This window comes from Gopherus flavomarginatus, chromosome 6 (genome assembly GCF_025201925.1).
Source record: "Gopherus flavomarginatus isolate rGopFla2 chromosome 6, rGopFla2.mat.asm, whole genome shotgun sequence".
In the NCBI taxonomy this organism is placed as follows: Eukaryota; Metazoa; Chordata; order Testudines; family Testudinidae; genus Gopherus; species Gopherus flavomarginatus.
Genome location: NC_066622.1, coordinates 45,291,001 through 45,306,312, shown reverse-complemented (window position 1 = coordinate 45,306,312; position 15,312 = coordinate 45,291,001). Strand labels below are relative to the sequence as shown.

At 45.9% G+C, this 15,312-nt stretch overlaps 1 protein-coding gene across 1 annotated transcript in view; it reads right to left on the bottom strand.

Annotated features, from left to right (window-relative positions):
* LOC127053309 (hyaluronidase-4-like) overlaps window positions 1–5,068 on the bottom strand; it is a 31,749-nt gene extending 26,681 nt beyond the window's left edge. The window contains exon 1 of the mRNA XM_050957822.1: window positions 4,977–5,068. Coding sequence (XP_050813779.1) covers window positions 4,977–5,053 — 77 coding nt within the window. The 5' untranslated portion in view covers window positions 5,054–5,068. The remainder of the gene's footprint in view (window positions 1–4,976) is intronic.
* Window positions 5,069–15,312: the final 10,244 nt, after the last annotated feature.

Sequence of the window (15,312 nt, the reverse complement as noted above, 5' to 3'; positions counted from 1 at the left end):
CCTAACTTTTAATCTTCTGGTGTCTCACTGAGAAATAAGAAGTTGTATTTATACTAGATGACAGCAAGCTTTGTGCTCTGCTGCAAAGGCAGCCATGGTAATGAACCCTGTCACCAGAACAGTTTTGACATCTCTGATTGCCTCACAAGATCCTTTTGACATACAAGGAAGTAAACAACCATAAAAGACACAGAGGAAAAGCCACTGCTGGCTGAGCAATTTTAAAAGAGATGTTAAAGCAATGGGCCTTAAACCAGGAATAGTTCCACTGACTTCAGAGTTATTCTGGATTTACACCTGTTCAACTGAGTCTAGTCTACACTAGAAAAGCATTGCAGGTACAGTTTTGCAATATACTGGCAAACCTGCCCACTGTAGGTACAGTTTATATTGAAAAGGAGTGCTTTTGCCTCTGCAGTTTATACCAGTCCCTGAATGAAATAAGCTATACCAGCAAAAGCACTCTAGCTGCTATCACTGCCTATACACTGAGGCTTTTGCCAGCATCGTGATGTCATACAAAAAGACACTGGCGACATTATTATATGGGCAAAAGTTTCTAATGTGGATCTAGTCAGGGACCAAAATTTGGCCATGTGGATCTAATTCAAACCAGATTCAGCTTCCTCCGCCTCCCTAGGTGATAATCTCAAAACCTAAACTACAGAAATGGCCCTTTAAAGATATCTCTCTCTCCAGCATGCACACTAGCCTTTTAAAAAATGCTTATCAGCATGCACAGCCTTTAGATGCAAATCTCAGTAATATAGAAACATTAAAGCAAATTCCACAAAAGACCCAAAGAAAAGCCAATCCCAGTTTAATAAATCAAAAATAGTAATTTATGTAACAAAACCTGCAGCTAGGTTCTTATTTTCCACCTTAAACTTAACTAAGCAGTGTGATGCTGCTGGCATACATCTCTAACCATGGTGCTACCAACAAGGTCCTATGGCCCCTTTTGAGTTTCAGCTTTAAACAAACCCCAAAGGCCAATGCCAAACTCAGCCCAAATCATCATTTCACCTAGATTAACCCTGAATCTGCCAAGCTCCACAGTGTTTTGACCCAAAACGCAGCCCAGGCTGAAATAGTGTAGAAGAATTGACTCTTTCTTTACGCCTTGAGGCTGCAATTGGTCCAGGTGGCCAGACCCCTATGCACCTGCAGAGCCCAGCTGGCTTCAGTGGATCCAAATGCAGGCTTATGGCCCCACTTAACTTCTCCTATTGAATCATGTGTGCAGAGAATGGGAGTCGGTCCATCACTGCACGTATGTAGCCCAATATTACCTCCACCTTCTGGCATTTCTAATACTGACTCTAAAATTTGGTAGCACCTGCCCTAACAGCACACACGTGTGTGTGTGTGTGTGTGTGTGTGTGTGTGTGTGTATAAGAAAGAATCAGTGTAGCATTGTACTAGAGAGAGAGAACAATGCTGCACTGATGGGGGTGTGTGTGTGTGTGCGTGCAGCATTGTTCTCTCTCTCTAGTATAATGCTACCCTGATTTTTTTTTTTATAGATTTAATCTTATTTAGACACTCTGGTACCCTTTTCAGTTTCCCTATCCTTTACCGTAATTCCTTTTAATTCAAAATTAAACAGATGCTTATTATCTAGAAATTCAGCAAGGAATCACTTTCATGTTTGGAGTAGATGCTAGCTCTGTAATGTAAAATTCATTACTACTGCTTTTTTGTTTTGTTTTGTTTTTTTTTCCCTTTGCCACAAGCCCTGACTTCTTTGGTAATGATATTTTCCTGAATCTCTCAAATATCTGTGATAAAATTCTTATCTAGTGTGTGCTGAGCTAGAGTAGCTGCTTCTGTGACTGGATCAGAAGCCAGGAAATCTGGCTTCGGTTCCTGACTCTGCTACTCATGGGCCTTTAAACATGCATGGGATGGCTGCTGAAAAATGCAAGACTCTTATTAAGGAGCCAGCGGACAGAACTCTAGAATGGGACCTCGGCACTTGGCTCTGGATTAGAGAGGGGATGGCTTTCACTTCCCCAGCTCCCTACACTTCAACAACTATAAAGCCAGAGCAATTACTCAGGCTCAGTGTGGGTGAAGTGGATTTCACCCCATGTGCAGAGGACCTATGCAAAACTGTAAAATACCTTAACCAGAAAAAAACCCCACTCCCTACTGCATTTTGGTTTTTTCCACCTAGTATTTTTAATATTCTGGACCATTCTTGCAAAATATCTGTCCCAAGCTATTTTGGCTGCAGGTAGCCTTCCTCAAACACTCTGGCAAGGGAAACAAAATAGATGCACTCATAAAGTTTCATTCTATCTAGCATCCCCTCTTACTCACCTCACTCCTGCTTGGTGGCTAGGATTAGAGAATACAGGCGGCTGTCAGAGGAAGATTCTGACAATTGATCACAGGCAGGTCTGGGCCTGAATAGCTGAAGGGCTCTGGACACAGTCAAGGATACTTTTATAGCAGGCACTGAGGCTGCCCCTTGAACTGTAGGGACCCAGGCCTCTGGCAGAATTCCAGCAGGGTCTTAAAAGCACTCAAGCATTTCCAAAGGTTTAGGGTCTGAGTGACTGAAAGAATGTAAAAAGAATGAGTCCTTGTGGCACCTCAGAGACTAACAAATTTATTTGAGCACAAGCTTTCATGGGCTAAAATCCACTTCATCGGATGCATGCAGTGGAGAATACAGTAGGAAGATATATATATTTACACAGAGAACATGAAAAAATGGGTGTTGCCATACTAACTATAATGAGAGTGATCACTTAAGGTGGGTTGTTATCAGCAGGAGAAAAAAAAACTTTTGTATCCTGATTATCACTACAAAAGTTTTCTTTTCCTCCTGCTGATAATAGCCCACCTTAAGTGATCACTCTCATTATAGTTAGTATGGCAACACCCATTTTTTCATGTTCTCTCTGTGTGTGTGTGTGTGTGTGTGTATATATATATATATTTTCCTACTGTATTCTCCACTGCATGCATCCGATGAAGTGGGTTTTAGCCCACGAAAGCTTGTGCTTAAATAAATTTGTTAGTCTCTGAGGTGCCACAAGAACTCCTCATTCCTTTTGCTGATACAGACTAACACGACTACCACTCTGAAACCTGAAGGAATGTAGCTGTCACATTGGGGTTTGGTTATTTATTGCTCGTCTTATTTCTCTGAAGAGTATTCTTTTCCAGGGGAACATTTCCTTACACTTCATTGTATTACTCCCCTTGCTCTTGTTGCGAGCACAGTGATCGCTCTCCAGAATCACCAGTACACCCATGTACAAGACTCCAGTGATTTACCAGCCAGGTTACTAGGGGTGGGCCTCATCTGGAAGATCAGATGAAACTCCTCTGCTTTTGATGGCGCCTGATTTTGGAGCCAGGTTTAAAAGCACCTGGAGAAAGGGAGCAGAGCGACCAAGAAGTGGATGGATTTAGAATGACGTCTTGGCTACTGCCATGAGTTAGAACAGCACCAGGACCATCATTAACTACAGAGAACTCCTGGACTGAGTTCTGCACTCAGTCCCACTGCTGCTGAACTCCAAGCAGCCGTGAGGGCAGAAATTGTCTCAGTAGCTGTTCACTTCTGGATGAAATCTGCCCTAACCATGGTGGTGAGACCCAGATCGGTTTTGAACTGGGCACAGGAACTGCAGCACGACTCAGGGCCTCAGCACCTGCGGCAACCAGGGATGGCCAGGCCCCCCTAGTGTATGGGATGAGGTTGGGAACACAGTTTGCAGCTGGCCCTTATCTTTAAAATGGGCTTAATTGAAACCAGGGAGCTGGAAAGCAGTGCCTGACCTGTGGGGCGTTCCAGAGCCTGATCTGACTTCTGCCATTTGGCCCTGTCCAGCTGTGGCTAACCAGATCCTGTGATGCCTTATTGCCCATCCTCTGTGTCCTGTACCTACAGACAAAACATGCCTTCTGCTTCTCTATGCAGCCTGCCTCAACAACTGCATGGGCCAGCACTGACTGGACATGCAATCAGTATCTTGGCTTCATATAACCATCCAGACCAGCCATAGGTCCTCCAGCAGTGAGTACCAGTGAGAACTCTCACAGCTCCAGCAGGTTCTCCTCTAGAACCAGCTGTTCTTTAATAGATTCCATTTCTGTTGAAGGTGTTTGAGAAAGGCTAACATGCCCCACCACTAATTCTTCACTGGGGCAGGGCTAGCCTGGGGCTGCGAGACAGCTCAGGGATTTTCTGCCACAAAGTTGACTTTGGTGTGAGGTGTTAGGATCAGGGTCTGTGTCACTGACTGCCAGGGATACTGGCACTATTGGTACAGTGGGGATGCTGAGAGTCATTGAACCAAACTGTAAAACCCTATCTACTGGAAACCACTTCAAGCCAGGGGGTGCAGTAGCACCCCCAGCTCCAGCACCTATGGATTCTCCATGTTTGGACCAACCTCCAAACCCCATAGAGGTCAGTGGCTCCACATGCTGGATCGGGGCCTTAGCTGAGACATTCCTGGCAGGATTGAGGGGAAGCCGCTTAAAGGGTTTCCAATATAGCCCCAACTCAACAGCAAGTTGCAATGGACTTACCCCCTTCCATCCTGGAACACAGAAACCCCCCTCCCCCGAGTGAGGATGGATCCATCCCCCCACCCAACAAAGGGCTCCGGGAGAGGCTGGGGAAGGGGAGGGGGAGCGGTGACAATGGGGAATAAAGGAGGACCCCCCCGGAGGTGGCAGCTGAGTGTCTGGCTATTGCACCTTCCACAGAAACTAACACAAACTCCCAAGCTGAGGCTCGCTGGGTTTTGTGTCTGTTCTGGCGGGGGTCCCCCGCTGCAGTTTCTGGGGTTTAAGGCTTTGGAACGGGGGGTCGCTGCTCCCCCAGACAAAGGACCCGGGCCAAGGCTCGGAGAGAAACGGATCCGCGCCCCCAGCCGGCCTCTGCGAAGGGCTCGAACATCGCTCCCACCCCCGGGGGCAGGATCGGGGCCGGAGCAAGCACACGTTACCTCTGCCGCTGCCCCATCTCTTCCTCCGGCTCCGGTGCTCGGCGGAGCAGGACTGCGCGCTCCCCTCTCGCTGCCATTCATGCCGGCCTCGGCTACCTGCGGCCGGCCCCTCACCTGCCGGCCACGCCCACGCGCCCCAAGACACGCCCACTTCTAGCCCTCACCTGCCTGTGAACTGGTGCCTCGCCTTCCTTTTCCTGGGGGTGGAGGGAGTGCTCTGCGGCGCCTCCACCTGACACCTGCAATAGAGCCCATGGCAAATGGGAGAGCCTGCTCCTGAAGGGGTATGGGGGGCTCCCGGGGGCAGGGAGGGCTGCAGAGAGGACGGTCGTGTGACCAGGGAGTTTAGAGGGAGAGGGAAGTAGCTCTCCTTAGGCAGAGAGCAGCGACGGGGGAGGGAATGAAAAGGTAGCAAAGTGGGTGCAGAAAAGGCTGAGCGTGTTTTGCACACTCATACACACACAAGCTGGCCTACCCACTTCAGTGCAGAGCAGAGCAAAGGAATTGTAGCCATTCAGTCAACTTTCTCTGCTTGTGATCTGGTGGAAACAGCTGACTTTGTAGGCAGGGATGCAATGTTGTTACAAACAAGTGGGATTCACAATTCAAGGAAGGTGTGGCCTGTAGATTGCTCACAAATTGCCAGCCAGGACTGTTCTTCTGAGACTTTCTAGTCCATGCTGTGTGATTGGTCACCTCACTGGCAAAGCATTGTTTGAATGACCTTGAACAACATTGATACTGTTTTGAGAAGAGCTTGTATGAATCCTTCTGGGAATTAAATTGGATGGGAGTGTCACCTGCTCATTCAGAGTGTGTTGCCTCTCTTTAATAGCTGGTTCTTAAAGATAATGGCCTGTTGCCACCCGCTAATTCCTTAAGGTAAAGTCTGCGAAATGACACTTGGGTTGTACAAAGCTATCCTCTTCCATCAGTGGGGCTGGAAACCTGTTTTGAACAATTTAATTGTGTGAGTAAAGGGCCTGGCCAGATGTTGGGTGGTGCGCTTTCAGCTGAGTGGCACTGACTATAAACACTTCACAGAACAGGCTTTCTACCTATCTGAGTCATCTCCCTGCTTCCAAGAACAAAGTGGGCAGTTGGAGGGGAGTGGAAAGTATCCAACTGGCTGAGGAGAAACTCATTGTCCTGGAAAAGCAGCAAAGAATCCTGTGGCACCTTATAGACTAACAGACATTTTGGAGCATGAGCTTTCGTGGGTGAATACTCACTTCATCAGATGCATGACATGCATCTGACGAAGTGGGTATTCACCCACGAAAGCTCATGCTCCAAAATGTCTGTTAGTCTATAAGATGCCACGGGATTCTTTGCTGCTTTTACAGATCCAGACTAACACGGTTACCCCTCTGATCATTGTCCTGGGTAGGTTCTTGGGTCACCCAGCAGAGTCACTTCACTTTCTCCTAGCTCCTGATCTGTCCTGTTTTCCCCACTCTTATTCCCTGTAGTGTAGACCAGGACCTGGTTAATCCACCTCTCTGAGAGGCAGGTCAATAGAATAATTCTTCCACTGATGGAGCTGCATCTACAGTGGGGGTGAGGCCAACCTAACTATGTTGCACAATGCACAGAATCTGTCACTGCCCTGAGCAATGTAGCTAGATCGATCTAATTTGTAGGTGAAGGCCAGGCTTAACTCTCTGACCTTCAGCAAGTCATTGAACTCCTGCCTTGATTTCCCCATCTGTGAATGGGGAGTAATACTTCAAAAGGCTGTTGGGAGGAGTAATTAACGTTTGTAAAATGCTGAGAGTAGTAAGGAGAAAAGATGCCAAGTGAATTAAATTAAAAGACATTTTAGCCATTCTCAAGGCACATCACTGGGTCCAGAAAACAAAGCAACACAGAAAAGGAACTGTGATTTTAATCAGCAACTGATCACTTGAGCACTCACAGCTAAAGTGCTGTAGTTTTAAGGTTGGGAACTGCCCTAACTACACATCATTTGAAAGATGGAATCTAATTTTGGTGGGGTTTGGATATAACATTCACCTAATGTTCTTCCCACTCCTGTCTCTAAGGATTTCCTAATGATATCATTGTCCACCACCCTCACTTCAAAGTATCCTTACTGCCTCTCCTTCTCCAGACTGCTTATTGTTGTGTTACCGTAGTACCTGAGAACCCCAGGTATGGGCCAGGACCCATTGTGCCAGGCATTGTACCAAAGCAGAACAAAAAGACGGTCCCAGTCCATGCTCCAAAGAGGTGGCTTGGGAACAACATCCCTGAATTAAAGAGTCAATAGGACTTTATGGAACTTCTCAACAAGCATTGAGCCAAATCTGCATCTGTTGTAAATGGGCATACCTTCAATTGACTTCAGTGCAGCTCACCCTTTATACACATCCCTTTTAGGGACAACTATATTTCTCTGTATTTATTTCTCACTTACCATCTGTTAAGATTTGCATGCAAAAGAGACAGTAATTCCACATTGCTCTGCCTATTGCATAGACACTCCTACTAGTGCAAAGTGGGTGTAAAAGTGTTACCATTCTGATTGGTTGTTCTGGTGTCAGTGGCTGCACAAAGGTCAAGGCACTGGTGAATTGAGCCCAGGACTTTGGATCAATAAAAGTTTCCCTGCTTCAGATGCATATGTCCCAGCTGAAGTTACCGCAATCTATTTACTACAGTTAATACTATAGTTAATTGCTATGGTGATTATGATGTCACAAGTGTAGGATCATGATATTATAAGGAGAATAAAGAGCTGCAGCATATGAAACTCTCATAAAAGAAAGGATCCTGTTTTCATGCAAAGGTTGAACAAAAATTAAAAAGAGAAGAAAAACGAGACTGAGTCAGCAGGATTGTTTCTGTTTCTTACCACTTTTTTCCGTCAGGAGTCCACAAGTCTTTAAAGAGGAACTTTCACATTTTACTATATAAAACAGCTATCTATGTTAACGTGTCTCAAGGCTTTCAACATTCTGTCCACTTCTGAAAATCTGTACTTATGCATTGGGCATCCAACACTTGAGGCACCTAAAATTAGAACCTGCTTTTGAAAATTTGATCTCTAATCTCTCCATGGCTCCATTTCCACATCTGTAAAATGGCCACAGCCTCTAGCTGCCTGGTTGTTGGGTCTCTGATTTATCACACTGGGTTGGGTTGCCCACCGTCCCTTATTACAAGGGACATCTCTTTTTTTTTTTTTCATCTCTGTACAACAAGACTGGGAGTTGCTGAGGGCTTCAAAAAGCAGCAAGAAATATCTCTGGCTAATGTAGGTGAGTGCTGCTTATTATTCTTAATAATGATTTTGAAATACAATGTTGGCAGCCCTACACCTCAGTAGAGAGCTTTGAAATTCTCGAGCAGGACACAACAGCAGGTTTTCATGGAAAACAGTTCTATGGCGACACCTGCTGACACAAGCACTGCAGACAGTACAATGATCTATTCGTGGTTTTGGCCGTGTTCTGTTACATTTTAAAAAGATTGTGTTTAGAATTATTCCTGTCTCTTCACATCATGGAAGAGAGGGATTGCATGTGCTGTCATGGTGCCTAGCAGGCTGCTTGTGGACCGACTGTTTATTGCAGCACACCTGTCTGAACAGAACCTGGATGGATCCATTGATGTGCTCAGCTCAGGGTGACATTCAGATGAGCAATTGTTACAAAAATTTCAAGCAGCTTAGAACAGCCCTTTTAGGGGGGAATTTACTGAAGAGCAGAGTTCTAAAAAAGGAACAGAGACAGATAACTGCAGGACCCCCTCCATCCTCTTGGGACCAGGCAGGGTGGGGCTGCTGCAGCTGGGCTAGATCACAGGCCCGTGGGACAACATTTACCATCCCAGACATGCATTTCCATCCTGGCGGGCTCATTTATTAACATGGGCTCATCATCACTGTTTGACAATGAGATAGTTCATCCTATTCCTGGCCTTGCATTAATAGAACAGGCTGACCCCACTCATGATGAATAAGGTTCAGCCTAGAAAGACGCTCTTCCCTTACATCCAGAAAGGCCAGGTAGACCTGGAAAATGAGATCCTTCAGGGTAGTAGAACATAGTTGGCATATCTGGAAAACAAGAACGTCTGGACATACCTAGGCAGTGCTGGGAAAGGCCCTGGATGATGCACCTGGAAAGAGAGAATGTGAGCATTGGATAAAGGTACTTGTTAGCTTTGAGGAGGCTTTGAAACTGTAACTGTGTGCTGAGGAGTGTATGGCCATTCTCCTTGCACCTTGTCTGGGAATAAAGAAGGTTACAGTCTTTGGGATTTAATCTCAAGTGTGAATGATAGACCAGGAGCAGTCCTGTCCATTCAGAGGCCCTCCTCGTACTAGAACTCCATGTTGTTCAGTGGAATGCACCCATCCTCAAGGCAGGAAATATCTTACAGGGAAAGGGGGCTCTTATGTGGCCAGAAATGTACCACTGCTGACTTCCAGTGTGGCCTGATGTAGCCAGGCACTTTCTTGTGGCGTGTCAGTCAAATGAATCACGTTGTTTGAAAACTGTTGCTGTGCCTTCCAGCATTCACCAAAGGGTTAAGCCCCTTCTCCCAAGCATTACAAACCATACCAAGAAAAAGAGTGTGGAAGGAGAAGTGTGACCAGTAGTTTGTGGGGGAGGAGAGGGAGAAATTTGCATTGAACGGCGCAGGAGGTGTATGGGGAGAAGTGCAACATCCATGCATAGGTAGCGGTGATGAACCAAGTCAAATAAAGCTGTGATTAACTTGGACTGAAGAGGGGTGACATGCAGCCTCTTGAATGGATATAGATTTTATTTTTGCCATGTCTCATGAGAGAGAGCCCCAATGATGAGAGCCAGCAGCCCAGTGTGGGAAACATCTGCCTGCTGGTACCTGCTCTCACTTGCCTGTATGTAGGAGCTCTCTGGAGGACCCAGTGCTGGAAAAGCTGTCTGCTGGATAGATTTTCTGCATTTCAGGACAGTAATGGTATTGCCTACATTCCTCTTTCTCGGTTGTAGGAACATAGGACTGTTGTCGATCTGATCATTGCTCCATCTCCTCCACTCATGGATACTGAGGGTAACCAGTACTAGTCACTGCAGAGGAAGCTGTAAACTTTCCATAAGGGACAGTTCTGCATTAACAAATCTAAGGACTTGTCTACACATGGAGTTGTTCCTGATTTAGCTCTGTGTGAACACTTTTATTCTGGAGCAGTGACCCTGTAACGTTGCTAGATGTGGCTTCTCAGAATTCTTGCCTTGCAGCTACAATGGCCTTGTAGTGGGGTGGCTGTCCAACTCCTGCAGAACAGGCGTTAAAAACAGCCCTGGAGACGGCTGTGGCTGTGATTAAAGGAGTGAGAGCAGCTGAGGAAGTAGCTGACCACAGGTGTGGCCAGCCCCATCAGGCCACAGCTGGCCCTATAAAGGGGCTGTGAGCCAGGCACTGAGGAATCTCACTCTAGCCCTGGAGTGGGAAGGACCTAGCTGCTGGGGAATAGGGTACCTGGAGCAGAGCAGTGCTGGGGAAGGGCAAGAGGACCTGGCAACTACCCAGGGAGGCCTTGATAAAGGCCTATGTGGGTACTGGGGCTACAGAGGTGCAGCCCAGGGTTATGCAGAGGCAGCTGGTCTGATCCCCTTGCCAATGATGAGTGGCCATTACAGACTGCAGTCTACCCCAGTGATGGGGCTAGGTGATGACTGGCAGTGGTCCCTGAGGCAAGGTGGGCTTAGAGGATTGGGGGTTCCCCTGGGAGGGGAGACCCAGAGTGTGGGGGTACTACTGGGGCAGAACCCTGAGGTAAAAGGGCGCTGGGGTCCGGGAGGGACACAGGGCCTGAGGCAGGCGAGACATTGGCCAGCAGAGGTGCTCCAGAGCTGGAGTTGAGCTAATTCCAAAGACAACCAGCAGGAGGCGCCACAGCAGTGAGTTGTCCCTTCACTACAGGCCCAAATAAGAGAGACTGCAGAAAGCACAGGAGGGCGTCCCATCCTTTGCCTCTTCTTGTGTGGCTAACATCATTATCCTGTTGCTAATGGACAACCAGATTAAAAATGTGCATAATGATTCCTTCTCTCATCTCCCCAACCTGGTCAAACTGAATCTGAGAGTGGACTGTCTACCCCCAGGGCAGAGCATCTCACTTGTCCTGTGTTGCATGACCATCCAGCTGGGAGCCTTCATTGGAAACAGCTGGATCTGTCCAAACACAATTTAGAATGCATTCCACTTCTACCTCCAACCCTGCAGTATCTGAACTTGTTACGCACAGTATTCTGAGGCTGGAACCCAAGGAGGTTACTAATCTGCTCAGCCTGAGCATGCTCAGCATGGATGAGCTGCTACTACAAAAAACCCTGTAGCACATAGGTGGCTGTTCCTGAAGGAGTCCTGTCCCACCTGGGATAACCTGATCCTGCTCTCTCTCAACTATAACAAACTGACCTGCATGCCACAGAACCTTCCAGCCGGCTGGAAAATCTTTCTGTCCTTTACTCACATCTCAAAAGGTGATTTTGGAAACCTCGCCAATCTCCAGACATTGGATGTGAAAGGGAACTGCAGATGTGACCACGTGCTGAACTTGTGTACAGAGTGCAATGGTTCCTTCCAAATAGACCCCGATTCCTTTCTTCCCCTGAGGTCCCTGGAGGAGTTGGTGCTGTTGGACAATTCCTTGCATGAACTAGATTCTTGGTTATTTCAGTCTTTGGGGAACTTAAAGACGCTCAACCTGACTGATAACTATCCCTATAACACCATCACAAGCAGCACCACATTCAAATGGCTCACCAGGCTCCAAAAGCTTTTGTTATCTTTTAATTACCGAAAGAAGTACACCTTTACAATGCTCAACCTGACCCAATCCTCCAATACTTGGAGTCATTGCAAGAACTGGAGATCAATGGGTTTTTCTTCCAATTGCTCACTGAAGAGGACATGCAACCTTTATGGGGCTAAAGAATTTCACTAAGTTACACCTCAGCTTGAACTTTATCAGCCATATTGAGATGTCAATTTTTAGCCACTTCCCTAGACTAAACTACATTGATCTGTCAAAGAATAGTATCACAGAACCGAACAATAGGAATGAGTTCAGGACATCTGGGGAACCACATCTCCTGGGCTTAAGCAGGCAATTGCTTGTGTCAATAGACACAGAAAGTGACTTTGAAGAGGCAGAACAAATGCAAAGTTTGCTATGAACTCCACCAGTCTGGAAAATTTTAAACCCAGTTACCAGAATTTACAGCAAGATTCTCAATTTAGAAGGAAACAATCTTGTGGCTGTGAAAGCAGTGATGTTTAAGAACTTGATTTGCATTAAGTGCCTTGACCTATCACAAAAATAACATAAGTCAATCTATAAATGGCTTGCAGTTCACCCACTTGAACAACTGCCTCATGCTGGATCTTTCCTACAATAAAATCAGTTTGTACTTTTGAAACTGCCTTTACTGAGCTCCCCCTCCTGGAGGCCTTGGATCTCCGTTACAACGGTTACCACTTCTTGATGCAGGGTATTGGTCACAACCCAAATTTCATAGCCCACCTCAAATCTCTGTGGTACCTTAGTTTGGCTCATAGCTCTGTTTTATTCTATTCGTAATTTGGTTATCAGCAGCACCTCCTTTAAAGGCTCTGATGTTCAATGGAAACCAATAAGAGATGATGTGAGGGTATGAAGACATCTACCTTAGGTTTTTCCAGAATCTGACCAATTTAATCAAGTTAGATATCTCCAGTAATCACTTGACGGGCCTCCCTTTACAGATTCTTGAAAACCTGCCCAAGACTGTAAAGATCTTTGTGTGTTAGGAGCAATCACATCACTTTTTTTTTTCAACTGGACCAACTTGCAGCTCCTGCCTAACCTGGAGGTGCTGGACTGGGAATGATCTCCCCTTCTTGTCCTGCCGCAGCATTCCCAGGAAGGCCAAGCTTAGAAAGCTGTTTCTGAGCAAAAAAAAGATAGACAGTATCCGTCAAAGAAGTATTTGCAATGTGACCATGCTCACTCATTTGGACTTAAGCTACAATTTGCTCCAAAATATTGATAAGAATCAGTTCAGAGTGTCTCCCAAACCTGATGGAAGTGGACCTCAGATTTAACCCACTGTGCTGCACATCGATTTACTGTTTGAATTCATCATCATTATGAACACCACAATACCCAGCCTGACTAATGAAGTCACCTTTGGCTCTCCATGCGAGGTAAAGGGCAAGAGCATCTTCACCCATGAACTGTTTTTCTGCTCTGAAGACTCTGTCTCACTCTGCCAGTTTGGGTTTTCTGTGCTTTTCACCTTGGCATTCTTGGCTGTGCCTACCATGGAATGCCTCTTTGGCTGGGACCTCTGGCACACCTTCTATCTGTGCTGGCACATTTCCGGGCATGCTCAGTGAAGAAAAGTAGTGCAGAAGAGGTGGAATATGATGCCTTTATGGCTTTCAACAAAGATCAGAAAGCTGTAGCCGACTGGGTCTATAACAAACTCCAAGTCAGAATGGAAGAGAGAGGCCTCGCTCTGTTCAAATTTTGTCTTGAAGAAAGAGACTGGATTCCAGGAAGATCCTTGATGGAAAACTTGTGGGATTCAGTCCACAAGAGCAAGAAAATAATTTTTGTGCTTTCCAAGTTCCAGTCCATGAGTAGCATCCTGAGAATTACCTTTCACCTGGCGCAGCAACGGTTGTTGGAGGACAAAAAGGATGTAGTGGTGTTAATTCTGCTGGAGAAGATGCAAAAGAAATCCAAGTATCTTCAGCTTCAGAAATGTCTCTGTAGGAGGACAGTCTTGTTCTGGCCTGAGAAGCCCTGTGGGCAGCAGTATTTTTGGGGCAAGTTATGAACAGTCTTGGGCAAGGATAATCAGGTTGTACAGCATATAATTCAGTTGGAGCTTTTAAGATGGACAAATAGAATTTAATTTTTTTTGGAGTGGGGGAAAAGTCCTCTTTGTTGGATCCTATCAACAGAGTCATAAAATATATGTTGTCCCACATATGACCATCAAAAGATCTTGCACAGAAAGATGATATTGATCATTTAGTTAAGATTTCAAACCCGATCTGAGGGAATTTAGTATTTATTGAGGAGAACTGTCTACCTACTGACGAGAACCAGGACTGGCACACCTGACTGCTAATATTAATGAGATGCTGTGTCTCCGCATACACTATTGTGCTGGGAAGAGTGCAAAAATGCCAGACTGCCATCAAAACAATAAACACACCAACTCTACTGGATTATAGCCAGGGCTGGGGAAGCAGAGGTTACTATACCACAGTGAGAGTTGTATGGGTTCAAGGTTGGGGAATGCTTGAGATTTTGGACTCTGGTTGAGTGCAGGGAGGCAGCAGTATTACTGTGCTCCAGTAAGGGGATGGGTCAATGGCACTTGGCTCTGTGAATGATTCTGAGCTGCAATAGTGGGAAGCAGCAGAGAGATACTTGACTTTGGTATAGGAGAATGATTCATTAATGATGTTTGGCTAAGGTGAGTAGGGGAAGCAGCAATGCTACATGTCTGCAGGTGTTGAGGGTAAAAGAACAGTGGCTGGTACCATATTACATATCCCCATTGGTAGAACAAGGGCCTCCATTGTCCCATGGAGTCCTACCTGGGTGGTACCAGTTTTCACGGGGGAAAAGACTAGAGAGTGAGGGTGGAAATCCTTTTGATTCCATGCTTTGAGGCTTCAGTAGGGTTCAGATACTAAGAATATGAGGCATCTGATGTGTACGTGGTGCTGTAAAGCTTGGGGCACCTGAATCTCTGCTGGATGAAGAGACCGTTAAATACAAAGTACTCTTTTGCTACTCTAATGCTAAAAGCCTGACATAATGAAGTGCATAGAGGTAAGACTGCTGCTCCATTCATAACTCTAATTTCTGTGCCTTGGTGTCTTAGAGGATCTCAGATCAGTACAGGAAACCACTTTTCCATACCATGTGTACTGGAGTATGTGCTGAGCCAAGGAAGAAACTCTGTCCTTCACTCTACATTTCCTGGTTTAGGTTGGTTCATTTTAACCCTTCCATATCATCCTTACCGATTTGTACAGTATAGCGGGATGAATGGCTCTCACCCGTCTCTCACATACCTCATATCAACGCCACAACTTCCTTTCAAGTCAAACAGTGTGTAACGATGCCTGTGCATTTTAATTGCCTTTGTAGATACATATTTTAAAGCATGAAAAAGATCAGTTAAAAAAAGACCCAAGCTCAAGCTGCTGTGGTGCTGATCTCCTCCTGGGGGTTTTGTGCATTGGGAAATATTATGTAGTGAGCATTAAGAAGAATGCTTAAAACTCAGGGGAAAAAATGGAAATATTTCTTCTCCGTCCAGCTTTATTC